Genomic DNA, 14739 nt, shown 5'->3' with positions numbered 1-14739 from the left:
TCTCTCTCCTTTTCTTTCTCTCCTTCTCTGTCTCTACTCTCTTTCTCTTCACTTTCCGTCTACTCTTTCTCTGTTCTCTCTCTCTTTCTTCCATCTTTCTGTCCCAAGGACACACAGCAGGCATCTGAAATTGCTGCAGAGCGTTGAGCACTGCAGGTTAATGTGGCAGCTCCACTCACATAGCACTCAGATCACACCTCTGGTCCTTCCTTCACAATGGTTATGTACTGTGCAAATGCCTTCTTATGTTGTACTGTACATGCAATGCTTACTGTAACCGTAATGCTTACTGTACAATCACCGACTCTGTATGTGCCAAAAATAATTCCGGGTACAACTCCCGTTGTACTTGGCGAAATAAAGTGATTCTGATTCTGATTCTGAGGTAGGGTGGTGCCCTGCAGTACAGATTAGATAGGTGCCCTGCAGTATAGATTAGATAGGTGCCTGCAGTATAGATTAGATAGGTGCCAGCCTGCAGTATAGGTTAGATAGGTGCCTGCAGTATAGGTTAGATAGGTGCCAGCCTGCAGTATAGGGTAGATAGGTGCCAGCCTGCAGTATAGGTTAGATAGGTGCCAGCCTGCAGTATAGATTAGATAGGTGCCAGCCTGCAGTATAGATTAGATAGGTGCCCGCAGTATAGATTAGATAGGTGCCAGCCTGCAGTATAGGTTAGATAGGTGCCTGCAGTATAGATAGGTGCCAGCCTGCAGTATAGATTAGATAGGTGCCTGCAGTATAGATTAGATAGGTGTCAGCCTGCAGTATAGGTTAGATAGGTGCCTGCAGTATAGGTTAGATAGGTGCCAGCCTGCAGTATAGATTAGATAGGTGCCAGCCTGCAGTATAGGTTAGATAGGTGCCAGCCTGCAGTATAGGATAGATAGGTGCCTGCAGTATAGGTTAGATAGGTGCCAGCCTGCAGTATAGATTAGATAGGTGCCAGCCTGCAGTATAGATTAGATAGGTACCAGCCTGCAGTATAGGTTAGATAGGTGCCTGCAGTATAGGTTAGATAGGTGCCAGCCTGCAGTATAGATTAGATAGGTGCTAGCCTGCAGTATAGGTTAGATAGGTGCCAGCCTGCAGTATAGGATAGATAGGTGCCTGCAGTATAGGTTAGATAGGTGCCAGCCTGCAGTATAGATTAGATAGGTGCCAGCCTGCAGTATAGGTTAGCTAGGTGCCAGCCTGCAGTATAGGTTAGATAGGTGCCAGCCTGCAGTATAGATTAGATAGGTGCCAGCCTGCAGTATAGGTTAGATAGGTGCCTGCAGTATAGATTAGATAGGTGCCAGCCTGCAGTATAGGTTAGATAGGTGCCAGCCTGCAGTATAGATTAGATAGGTGCCTGCAGTATAGATTAGATAGGTGCCAGCCTGCAGTATAGGTTAGATAGGTGCCAGCCTGCAGTATAGGTTAGATAGGTGCCAGCCTGCAGTATAGATTAGATAGGTGCCAGCCTGCAGTATAGGTTAGATAGGTGCCTGCAGTATAGATTAGATTGGTGCCAGCCTGCAGTATAGGTTAGATAGGTGCCAGCCTGCAGTATAGATTAGATAGGTGCCTGCAGTATAGATTAGATAGGTGCCAGCCTGCAGTATAGGTTAGATAGGTGCCAGCCTGCAGTATAGGTTAGATAGGTGCCAGCCTGCAGTATAGATTAGGTAGGTGCCAGCCTGCAGTATAGGTTAGATAGGTGCCTGCAGTATAGATTAGATAGGTGCCAGCCTGCAGTATAGATTAGATAGGTGCCAGCCTGCAGTATAGATTATATAGGTAGGTGCCCCGCAGTATAGATTATATAGATAGGTGCCCTGCAGTATAGATTATATAGGTAGGTGCCCTGCAGTATAGATTATATAGGTAGATGCCCTGCAGTATAGATTAGATAGGTAGGTGCCAGCCTGCAGTATAGGTTAGATAGGTGCCTGCAGTATAGGTTAGATAGGTGCCGGCCTGCAGTATAGGTTAGATAGGTGCCAGCCTGCAGTATAAGTTAGATAGGTGCCAGCCTGCAGTATAGATTAGATAGGTGCCAGCCTGCAGTATAGATTAGATAGGTGCCCGCAGTATAGATTAGATAGGTGCCAGCCTGCAGTATAGGTTAGATAGGTGCCTGCAGTATAGATAGGTGCCAGCCTGCAGTATAGATTAGATAGGTGCCTGCAGTATAGATTAGATAGGTGTCAGCCTGCAGTATAGGTTAGATAGGTGCCTGCAGTATAGGTTAGATAGGTGCCAGCCTGCAGTATAGATTAGATAGGTGCCAGCCTGCAGTATAGATTAGATAGGTGCCAGCCTGCAGTATAGGTTAGATAGGTGCCAGCCTGCAGTATAGATTAGATAGGTGCCAGCCTGCAGTATAGATTAGATAGGTGCCCGCAGTATAGATTAGATAGGTGCCAGCCTGCAGTATAGGTTAGATAGGTGCCTGCAGTATAGATAGGTGCCAGCCTGCAGTATAGATTAGATAGGTGCCTGCAGTATAGATTAGATAGGTGTCAGCCTGCAGTATAGGTTAGATAGGTGCCTGCAGTATAGATTAGATAGGTGCCAGCCTGCAGTATAGGTTAGATAGGTGCCAGCCTGCAGTATAGATTAGATAGGTGCCTGCAGTATAGATTAGATAGGTGCCGGCCTGCAGTATAGGTTAGATAGGTGCCAGCCTGCAGTATAGGTTAGATAGGTGCCAGCCTGTAGTATAGATTAGATAGGTGCCAGCCTGCAGTATAGATTAGTAAGGTGCCCGCAGTATAGATTAGATAGGTGCCAGCCTGCAGTATAGGTTAGATAGGTGCCTGCAGTATAGATAGGTGCCAGCCTGCAGTATAGATTAGATAGGTGCCTGCAGTGTAGATTAGATAGGTGTCAGCCTGCAGTATAGGTTAGATAGGTGCCTGCAGTATAGGTTAGATAGGTGCCAGCCTGCAGTATAGATTAGATAGGTGCCAGCCTGCAGTATAGATTAGATAGGTGCCAGCCTGCAGTATAGGATAGATAGGTGCCTGCAGTATAGGTTAGATAGGTGCCAGCCTGCAGTATAGATTAGATAGGTGCCAGCCTGCAGTATAGATTAGATAGGTACCAGCCTGCAGTATAGGTTAGATATGTGCCTGCAGTATAGGTTAGATAGGTGCCAGCCTGCAGTATAGATTAGATAGGTGCCAGCCTGCAGTATAGGTTAGCTAGGTGCCAGCCTGCAGTATAGATTAGATGGGTGCCAGCCTGCAGTATAGATTAGATAGATGCCAGCCTGCAGTATAGGTTAGATAGGTGCCAGCCTGCAGTATAGATTAGATAGGTGCCAGCCTGCAGTATAGGATAGATAGGTGCCTGCAGTATAGGTTAGATAGGTGCCAGCCTGCAGTATAGATTAGATAGGTGCCAGCCTGCAGTATAGATTAGATAGGTACCAGCCTGCAGTATAGGTTAGATATGTGCCTGCAGTATAGGTTAGATAGGTGCCAGCCTGCAGTATAGATTAGATAGGTGCCAGCCTGCAGTATAGGTTAGCTAGGTGCCAGCCTGCAGTATAGATTAGATAGGTGCCAGCCTGCAGTATAGATTAGATAGGTGCCAGCCTGCAGTATAGGTTAGATAGGTGCCTGCAGTATAGATTAGATAGGTGCCAGCCTGCAGTATAGGTTAGATAGGTGCCAGCCTGCAGTATAGATTAGATAGGTGCCTGCAGTATAGATTAGATAGGTGCCAGCCTGCAGTATAGGTTAGATAGGTGCCAGCCTGCAGTATAGGTTAGATAGGTGCCAGCCTGCAGTATAGATTAGATAGGTGCCAGCCTGCAGTATAGGTTAGATAGGTGCCTGCAGTATAGATTAGATTGGTGCCAGCCTGCAGTATAGGTTAGATAGGTGCCAGCCTGCAGTATAGATTAGATAGGTGCCTGCAGTATAGATTAGATAGGTGCCAGCCTGCAGTATAGGTTAGATAGGTGCCAGCCTGCAGTATAGGTTAGATAGGTGCCAGCCTGCAGTATAGGTTAGATAGGTGCCTGCAGTATAGATTAGATAGGTGCCAGCCTGCAGTATAGATTAGATAGGTGCCAGCCTGCAGTATAGATTATATAGGTAGGTGCCCCGCAGTATAGATTATATAGATAGGTGCCCTGCAGTATAGATTATATAGGTAGGTGCCCTGCAGTATAGATTATATAGGTAGATGCCCTGCAGTATAGATTAGATAGGTAGGTGCCAGCCTGCAGTATAGGTTAGATAGGTGCCTGCAGTATAGGTTAGATAGGTGCTGGCCTGCAGTATAGGTTAGATAGGTGCCAGCCTGCAGTATAGGTTAGATAGGTGCCAGCCTGCAGTATAGATTAGATAGGTGCCAACCTGCAGTATAGATTAGATAGGTGCCCGCAGTATAGATTAGATAGGTGCCAGCCTGCAGTATAGGTTAGATAGGTGCCTGCAGTATAGATAGGTGCCAGCCTGCAGTATAGATTAGATAGGTGCCTGCAGTATAGATTAGATAGGTGTCAGCCTGCAGTATGGGTTAGATAGGTGCCTGCAGTATAGGTTAGATAGGTGCCAGCCTGCAGTATAGATTAGATAGGTGCCAGCCTGCAGTATAGATTAGATAGGTGCCAGCCTGCAGTATAGGATAGATAGGTGCCTGCAGTATAGGTTAGATAGGTGCCAGCCTGCAGTATAGATTAGATAGGTGCCAGCCTGCAGTATAGATTAGATAGGTACCAGCCTGCAGTATAGGTTAGATATGTGCCTGCAGTATAGGTTAGATAGGTGCCAGCCTGCAGTATAGATTAGATAGGTGCCAGCCTGCAGTATAGGTTAGCTAGGTGCCAGCCTGCAGTATAGATTAGATAGGTGCCAGCCTGCAGTATAGATTAGATAGGTGCCAGCCTGCAGTATAGGTTAGATAGGTGCCAGCCTGCAGTATAGATTAGATAGGTGCCAGCCTGCAGTATAGGTTAGATAGGTGCCAGCCTGCAGTATAGATTAGATAGGTGCCTGCAGTATAGATTAGATAGGTGCCAGCCTGCAGTATAGGTTAGATAGGTGCCAGCCTGCAGTATAGGTTAGATAGGTGCCAGCCTGCAGTATAGATTAGATAGGTGCCAGCCTGCAGTATAGGTTAGATAGGTGCCTGCAGTATAGATTAGATTGGTGCCAGCCTGCAGTATAGGTTAGATAGGTGCCAGCCTGCAGTATAGATTAGATAGGTGCCTGCAGTATAGATTAGATAGGTGCCAGCCTGCAGTATAGGTTAGATAGGTGCCAGCCTGCAGTATAGGTTAGATAGGTGCCAGCCTGCAGTATAGATTAGGTAGGTGCCAGCCTGCAGTATAGGTTAGATAGGTGCCTGCAGTATAGATTAGATAGGTGCCAGCCTGCAGTATAGATTAGATAGGTGCCAGCCTGCAGTATAGATTATATAGGTAGGTGCCCCGCAGTATAGATTATATAGATAGGTGCCCTGCAGTAAAGATTATATAGGTAGGTGCCCTGCAGTATAGATTATATAGGTAGATGCCCTGCAGTATAGATTAGATAGGTAGGTGCCCTGCAGTACAGGTTAGATAAGGTGGCTGCAGTGCTGGGGAGAGCGGGCATAGTTGTTAAAACTCACGTGCCTTCACCGATGCTCCCAGCTACCATCTATTTCCTCTCCCAGCATCTGTGTATTGGTAACAGTGCCCCCTTGTAGTGACACGCGGTCACATCATCATAGGGGGCGCTGTTACCAATACACCGATGCTGGGAGAGGAAATAGATGGTAGCTGGGAGCATCGGTGAAGACACGTGAGTTTTAACAACTATGCCCGCTCTCCCCAGCACTGCAGAGGGTGCGGGGCCTCCTCAGGCGCGGGGCCTGGGGCGATTGCCCCACTTGCCACCCCCAAAGGCCGGCTCTGATTGCAGATTGAATTACAATATTGAATTAAATATTAAATTAAATTCAAAAATTTAATTAAAAATTAAATAGCTGCGATTGGGCTGCTTTTCCTACAAATCTTGGATAATTTATGCTTTATGTACTTTTGTGTCTTTGCCTTATATGCAATTCTGGAATACTGTATACTTTATGACATCTGCTACTCAGACACCTGTGATTGGGCTGCCTGAGGACCGACCTTTGACCCAAAACACTGCCTGGTCATTTGCAAATGTGGATACTTGCAATATATGCTAGCCAGCCCTTTTATGGAACTATTCATGCTGAATTGAGTGCAAAACTCCCATGGTTAGAGACTGTATACATTAAACATATTTCTATAGAGCCTGGTCACTATTCACCCCTCCCCCCAACCCTGGTGTTTTTGTTTTGTATGATCTCATTTCTTGTCTTCTCCCATGTATGGAACATTCTTTGTCAGAGTCTGATTGGGAAGAATTCCAATCCACATATTTGTCCCAGTGATAGCTTCCAGATTTAGATTTATACAGATCAAAACTCAAATTCACCTCACAATGTAAAGGCTGTTTAAGATGCATAAGGCTGGGTAATTTATCTGAATGCAGAATAAATACAGGTGACTTTGCACACATGATGTGGCACTGCCCTAAGATCTGGGGGTCTGTTTAAAAATGGAGAATGATATGGTGTTATAGATAGTTTTGTTGCCTTCTATTGTCTACAAAGCTGTACATCAATGTTCTTTAAAGGATATCTAAGGTAGGGGGAGGAGGTGATTAGTTTTACTTACCTGGGACTGCTTCCAGCCCCTAGTCTATTAGGTAACTCATTGTAGTTCTGATGCCCAGAGTGCTGCTGTCCCCTCCAAAAGATACTTGACCACAGCTGTGTTTGCGGCTACTGTGTCACACTCTCCTTGGCCAGGACCATTCTCTTCCACAGTTTACAAAGACTTAAACTGCACAAGCATAGAATGCTCCCAACCTAGGGAACGCAATTGAGAGTGGCATGCGGATGGGCCCACACAGGGGTGTGTCTCTAGCCGTTTTGTCACTCCATGCAAGAAGTCCTGTCCCCCCACCACCACCACCAAAAATACAAACAACCCGCTGATCCTGTCACATTTCATTGCATGCCCCCTTCCTGCTCTCCCCCAGCTTAGTGTGTAAATGCAGAGTATATAGCAACAGAAGCTGTGCTCTCATCTCTCTACTGGAGCCTAGTGCTGTGCTTTCAACTGTCTGCTTGGCCTAGTGCCCAGCATCTCCTACCACATGTAGCATGATTACATGCGACATGAATAGAGTGAGGTACTAGCACTAGAGTAAGCAGAGGACAGACAGGATGGTCGCACAGGCACAGCCCTGGACTCCGGCAGGGAGGTGAGAGCACAGCTTCTGCTGCACTATACTCTGCATTTACACACTGGGCTGGGGATTACAGGAGGGGGCAGGGACAGATAATGGCACAAGGGGATATAAGGAGGCACAGGGAGATAGAGAGAGGCACAAAGGGGGACAGAATGAGCCTAGGCATAGTGGGAGAGATGCACAGGGGGTCAGACATGGCACTTGGCACAGGGGCTGAAGGAGGCACGAGGAGAAAGAAGGATGCACAAATGGGACAAAAGGAGGCATAAAGGGGGAAAGAAGGATGCACAAGGGGAGAGGTGGCACAGAGGTACACAGCGGAAGCTGCCTGCAACTTACTCTAAGCATATGCAGCAGAAACAGGTAATAGAACACCTGCAGGGGTGGGGCTTAGTCTGGGGTGGGGCTTAATCCAGCTGCATGGTTCCCAGGCCTAATGGTGCTCCAGGCATTGGCCTGTAATGGCATGCCTAAAAACGTCCCTGGGCCCACGCCTACCCTAGATTGGAATTACATTGAGGGCCCTAACCGACTTATCTCCCACCCCCACCAACCGTGAATAACCTTTAAGAGAAACATGCTAATATTTCTGATGTACTGCTATTATTATGATGCATTTCTTACTATACTATACATAGTTTGCTCAAACAAAACAGTGTTATAGTTGTATATATTATTTTATTTTAGTATACCCTAGTGCCCTTGCTGACCCCCTCCATGACCTCTCCTCCACTCTCCCCACCCTAACCTGTACTAATCTTGCTGCAGCTCAGTATCGCCAAACTCTCTCATCAGCCCTAGAGAAAGCTGCTCCCCCAATATTCCGCCGCAACCGCCCTTCCTAACCCCCAGCCCTGGCGCACTACCCACACTCGCAATCTCCAGAGGGTAACACGTGCCACTGAACGGAAATGGAGGAAAACTAGACTTAACCAGGATTTCCTACAGTACAAGACTAACCTGCTGCAGGTCCACACTGCCCTTACTGATGCGAAGCAGGAATACTTTACCAAGTTCAGCTCATCGGAGCACAAGCTTACAAACCCCGGCGTCTTTTTGCCACTTTCAACTCCCAGCTTAAACCCACCTCCCCACCCTCCGTTTCCTCCCTCTCTGCCACAGATTTAGCCACCCACTTCACCGTCAAAATTGTCTCCATCCGTTAGGAAATATCCAATCTTCACCTCCCACCCCCTCCCAACCAGCTCCTCCTCCAACCTATCCTCCCCTCACCTCCTTCACGCCTACTACCACTGAGGAAGTCAACCACCTACTGCAGACTTCCCATACCACTACCTCCCCCCTTGACCCCATCCCTTCTGATTTACTCCAGCCTCACTTCACGGATTTGGCCTCAGTCCTCACTACCCTGTTTAACCTCTCCCTAGCCACAGGCACCTTCCCCTCAGACTTCAAGCAGGCCACTGTACTACCCCTGCTCAAAAAAACCCTCCCTCGACCCCTCACTACCCTCCAACTACCGCCCTATCTCCCTCCTCCCCTTTGCCTCAAAACTCCTTGAGCGTCTGGTTCACAAACGCCTGACCCAGTACCTCAATGCCAACTCACTGCTAGATCCACTGCAATCTGGATTTTGACCTGCCCACTCAACCGAATGTGGCAACCAGAATTATCCACTTCTCCCATCGCTCCACCACAGCAGCTCCACTCCATGAATCCCTCCACTGGTTTCCTATCCAGTCCAGAATCAGATTCAAGATACTGTGTCTGACCTACAAATCTGTCTACAAAACCTGTCCAACCTACATTTCCGATCTTACTCAGAGGTACACACCTAGCCGCTCACTCCGCTCCTCCAATGAACTGCGCCTGACCGCCCCCCGCATCACCCAGTCCCATGCACGCCTCCAGGACTTCTCAAGAGCTGCTTCAACACTATGGAACTCCCTACCTCCACCCATTAGGGCAGCCCCTTCCTTCAACAAGGCACTCAAAACTCACCTTTTCACTCTGGCCTACCACCACTCACAAGTGCTCTAAACCCGCAGCTGAACTCTGGTCCCCTACCTTTCATGTCCCTACCTCTTCCTCTAGATTGTAAGCCTTTGGGCAGGGTCCTCCTCCTTTTGTGTCCTACCTGATCATGCACTGTGCACCCATGCTATGCATTTGAATGAACTCAAATCGCCTAATCTCCATGCTCTCATCCAGTGACTGACTAAGTATTACCTTGTGCATTACCTGTGCCGCGTGATCTGGTTTTTGTTGTATTCCTGCATTGTCATATTGCTGTATGTCACCCCTAAATATTGTCTGTAACCTAAACTAATGTCAAGCGGTCCAGCGCTGCATCATATGTTGGCGCTTTATAAATACAATAAATAAATAATAATGTGATATGACTGTAAAACTGAAATAAAAATATTGTTTTTCTTTTTTTAAAAAGGGACATGTATAATTTCTTTACTTTAAAGGGTATCTACTGCTATGATTGTTGTTTGAGAAAAGAGGATACCGTGATCTAGTCAAGTAGAGTAGGCTTTCTTTCCTCTGGATTGAGATGCGATGAGTCTCAAGAGATTAAACTTGTTAGACGCATGTATTATTTCCAATATAGATACCTATGTAAATATGTATTGCAACTGAAAACGTCAGCTTGGCACCAACAGTATTAAGGAGAGAATACAGCCACTGGGTAGCCCTGAGGTCCTTTTGTGGTCTTTTCAGCAACTGAGTATTTTCAGTGGAGGAAATGAAGTGGTTTTTGGTGCCACACATACAAGACATCTAGAATCTCACACTGAGAATAGCTGCTTATTTTCCCATTCATCATCTTGTGTCTGTATTGGAGGACTAGTGTAACTTGCAGACAGTAGCTGTCTTAAATTGAGCACATTCTATACTCAAAAGATGGCTTATCTGTCAGTACATTACACAATATGCGTTCTATCTTTAAAACATACTAATATTTCTCACTATTATTTTCTATACCTCTCTTAAAGGACACCCGAAGCGAAAATAAACTAATGAAATAAACAATTGTTTCTATCTTCCTTCTCCTAAAAATGACTTTAAGATATTCAACAGTTTTATTTTATGTTTAAATCTACTTTAAGTTTTAACTGTTTTATTGTTTTTGCTCAATGACATTCATTGAAGTATGCCATAGCTAAAATCTATGAACTATTGAACCTTTTCATCTCTTCCCTGCTTTCAGAAGCCATTTTCTGCTAGGAAAGTGTATTATAGTTGGAATTTCTTATCAGTGAGGGTCACACTGTAGTCACTTCCTGTCTGAGTCAGGACTGAGTCAGCCACTTACATACCTGATATTTAACTCTTTCAGGCAGAGAAAGAAAAAAGGAACACAGCATAGTTATTAGTGTGCTTGGCACTGTACATACCCATGTCTATCTCATCATGTCACTTCGGGTATCCTTTAAGCTTATTAAAATCCTAACTATTATCTAATAACAAACTAATTTCTAACCTTTATTATAAGAAGACAAATAGAGAAATGTGATAATAAAAAACAATGTGTTTGTTCTTTATTAACAGATGGATACATTTCACAGTTCCTGAAACCATACTCTGAACAATATGCCAACATCAAGCTGCAGCTTTTAATTTCTAGCCATGCTGTTATCAGATTGCTCAATTGATAATAAATGCTTAAAAGTGTGGTATATTATCTTATGGTAAGCAAAAAAGTAGGTATGCTAAAAACCCAAATTTGTATGCAATAAAGAAGTTTAAAAACCCTGTGTACATGCCTTTTACAGAAGATGCATTAGGTAACAGAGGCAGCCACCAAGGAGGAAAAGTGAGCAAGTTCTTGAATATAAAATAAACCCACTAAGAAAGATTTATTAAAGCCAGTGCAAACTGAAACAATCTTATATTTAATTTTGATGAATATCTTAAACCCAACTTCAGGCACAGATTTTCTTTAACCACTTAGCCGCCGCATTAAACCATCGTGCTGGAGCCTCTTAAAGGTTCCAAGATGTTTTAATGCGTTTCTTGCCCCTGCCACTGCTGTGCACAAGTGCCCGCCGATTGTACCCATCGGATGTCGGAGATCTGGGATTAGTGAAGGGAAAAAAGTGTTCTCTGAACCAATCGCAGTGCCTGGAATGAATGGACATGACCTCGATGGGGCCATGTCCATTCATAATAAAGGAAGCAGTAATGTAATGTAAAAAAAAAAAAAAAAAAAAGTGAACACTTTCTGGTAAATTAGGATAGTGTTTCTAGTGCCATCTAGTGGTGAAAAGTAAAATTGCACTATATATATATATATATATATATATATATATATATATATATATATATATATATATATATATATATAATTGCCTTCGGGACTCAACTTTTTAAAATATGTATATCATGAAGGGTATATTACTTTTATTGTAAGGACTTTTAATTATTGACCAAACAAGAAGTATTGCCCACAAGAAGCCTACCGTATATCCTTGAATACAAGTTGACCTTGTGTAGTCGACCCCAATATTTGGCCCTCTTAACCTGGAATTTTATAATTACCCAAATATAAGTCTATCCAGCAATCTCTGCACCTGTTTATGCAGACTAAATAGCCCTTCTGAGAGATTCTCTCTATAGGCAGATGAGATAAGTTGTGAAAAGAGGAACAAATCAAACTGATTTGTTGTCCAAAGCATCCAGACTCCTTCATCCACTATCCAGTGTTGTGCATTTATAATTACAATTTAATGGAGCTTGCTGCAGTGCTGTAACCTGTGATACAATATGATGTATAATCTCCCTCTCCCTGCAGCCCAAAACTGTGACCAGCTCTGACCCCCTTCTCCTTCATCACATTCTAAAAGGGGGCCGCTGCTACTGCCTGTCCCCTCACTGTGATACAATGCAGAGCCTGCAGTGACAGCTTCATCACTCACCATTGCCGCCATGTGCTACATCATCTTCTCCCACTCACACTGATCTGCCTATATCTGCGTACTTCTAGTCCCGATGTCACCATAGTTACATTACGCAGGCCAGCATGTGTGAAAGAGAGATGAACAGCTCATTGTATCACGGGGGGGGGGGCAGTTATCAGCGGCCATAGTTTAGATTGTAATAGATGAGAAGGGTGTCAGAGTAGCTCCAGCACTGCAGGGCAGGGAGAGAGAGAGAGGTGCCCCCCCCCCCCCCTTCCTTCCTGGCTATAATTAGAGAGATTTAGGACTGACTGCAGATAAGGTGACCCCTACTCTTTTACACTGTGAGTCAGTCCTAAATTTCTCGACTTATAGCCGAGTATATACAGTAATTTTGTGACGGAAAAAACCAAGGTATAGTCGATATAGAATAAAATATATTTTAGAATATAGATTAAATATAGACTGTAGATTTTGTTGTGATAAGAAGTAATAAAGTTATTGGCAATTGAAAGGGAGGAGTGCTGACAGGTGAAATTGCTTTGGTCTGTTAGGGTAAAAACCCCTTGGGGGTGAAGTGGTTAATATAAATTTAAATAAACAGTATTTTTCAATGTTTTGTAAAAAAAAAAATGCCATTTTTGATGTAAAAAAAATAAATGGAAACTCTTTCATTCCTAAAAAATTATCACTTACATATTAAGCAAGCTTTCATAAATGTCACCCATTATAATTTTTAATGCAACACCTTGATAACACTAGCTTAAACCACTTATACATAACCCTGTGTCTGATGATACCCAAATACTAGCTATGTGTTTCCATCATGATTATTTGATGCCACATCAGATCCAATAAAATACTTACATAAATACAAAACCAAACTTATACTTTAAGAATGATTGATTATTTGTGAGTATTTATTATTAAAGGCAGTCATTTTATAGACTAGGAAATTTAACCAGTGGTTTTAAAACATTTAAACAATGATTGTGATATATATACTCATGCATAAGTCAACCAGTTTTTCCCTTTTTTGAATGGCAAAGTTGGGAAGTGGGTGTCAATCCTGCCGTGTTGAGTTGTATACTTGGTATAAGCTGAATGGCCTCTGTACATTTGGCAGATGAGGGGAAGAGAGGCAGGCAGAAGTAAGCAGGGACATTTGCAGCCTGGAAAGTAGGAAGAGAGGCAGGCTCCTACTGTGGAGATGTGCACAAAACGACGGTACAGTATAGTACCAACAGTACGGAGAGCCACTGTGCTGATCTGTGTAAAGAGCTCCAGTGACTGCAGAGATTCTGCAATTTATGAGGTAATTAAGAACATCTGGCAACTAAGGAGTCCAGTGAGTGAGCAATGCCAGTGTGGGTAACAGTAGAAGTAATGCAATATCAAATGAAGAAGACTTTCTATCTTTTCTCCAGTTTCAACTCTATTGTCAGAAGTTCTATTATTTTCTGCCTTCTCTTGACCAACTGCATGACAACCTGGTACAACATCTGTACCAAAGCTGGTTGCGAAGCCCTGCAGCCACTTGTTAAAACAGCAAGCATTATCGGCAATGAACGACCATCACTTGAACTCAATGTATAACACTCACTGTATGAGAAGGGCCCAAAAAATTTTCAAGGACAACAGTCACCCTGGAAACACCTTGTTCGAGCTCCTTCCATCAGGTAGACATTTTAAACCAAGCCGCCTACACACAAACAGACTGAAAGTAGCTTTTTCCCAGCTGCCATAAACTTGTTACACTTTAAATCGTCTCTAAAATAATTAACACTGTGTCAAAATTGTTTAAATATTTGAAATACTTGGCATACTTGTATTGTACCTCTATTTCTACCTTTGTTACTATCACTATGTTCCTTGTATGCACTGTGGGGCAGTCATGAAAAAGATATTTTGTTTTGTTATACAATTGTAACCGACTTATCGATTACTATACGGCAAACAAAAAAATCTTCTTGTATCAGAATAAAATTGGAGTCACCTTCTTGCTTAAAAATGTAATTTAAAATGTATTGACTGATGGAAACAATATCCAACTACATAACATTAACCACTTGAGGACCTCAGTGTTAAACCCCCCTAAAGACCAGGCCATTTTTCAATAAATTGGTCACTGCAGCTTTAAGGATTCGCTGCAGGGCCGCAGTCAGCACACAAGTGATTCCCCCCCCCCCTTTTTCTCCCCACCAACAGAGCATTCTGTTGGTGGGGTCTGATCGCTCCTCCAATGTTTTTTTGGGGTGGGGAAATATTTATTTTATTATTTTCGTAATAAAAATGTGTATTTTTTTTATTTATTTTAAATGCCCCCCTCCCCCCGTCAGCCAATCACTGTGATCGGCTGTCAGTCAGCCCATACTACCGAATGTTCAAGGTAATTTCCCTTCATAACCTGATGAAAGTCAATGCCCCGAAATATGTAGTGTGCTGACCAATACTGCAATGAAAAAGAACGCAACTTCAAGCCAATGTTGTGCCTCTAATGATGGGGACAAATTGCAGTGTATGGTGGTACTCTCTCTCCTCCCCTTTTGTAAACTGTACCTTTGCGGAGTCATTTTTTTCCTACAGGAGCCTCTTAAAGT

The 14739-nt window shown here is 44.0% G+C and overlaps 1 protein-coding gene across 1 annotated transcript in view; it reads left to right on the top strand.

The window, feature by feature from the left end:
- STAT1 (signal transducer and activator of transcription 1) overlaps positions 1 to 14150 on the top strand; it is a 1171385-nt gene extending 1157235 nt beyond the window's left edge. Inside the window, exon 21 of the mRNA XM_068244925.1 lies at positions 10791 to 14150. Within this exon, the coding sequence (XP_068101026.1) occupies positions 10791 to 10814 (24 nt within the window). The 3' untranslated portion in view covers positions 10815 to 14150. The remainder of the gene's footprint in view (positions 1 to 10790) is intronic.
- Positions 14151 to 14739: the final 589 nt, after the last annotated feature.

Source organism: Hyperolius riggenbachi, chromosome 7 (genome assembly GCF_040937935.1).
Source record: "Hyperolius riggenbachi isolate aHypRig1 chromosome 7, aHypRig1.pri, whole genome shotgun sequence".
Taxonomy (NCBI): Eukaryota; Metazoa; Chordata; class Amphibia; order Anura; family Hyperoliidae; genus Hyperolius; species Hyperolius riggenbachi.
The sequence above is the reverse complement of the archived record's forward strand: the minus strand, read 5'-3'. Positions and strand labels throughout refer to the sequence as shown.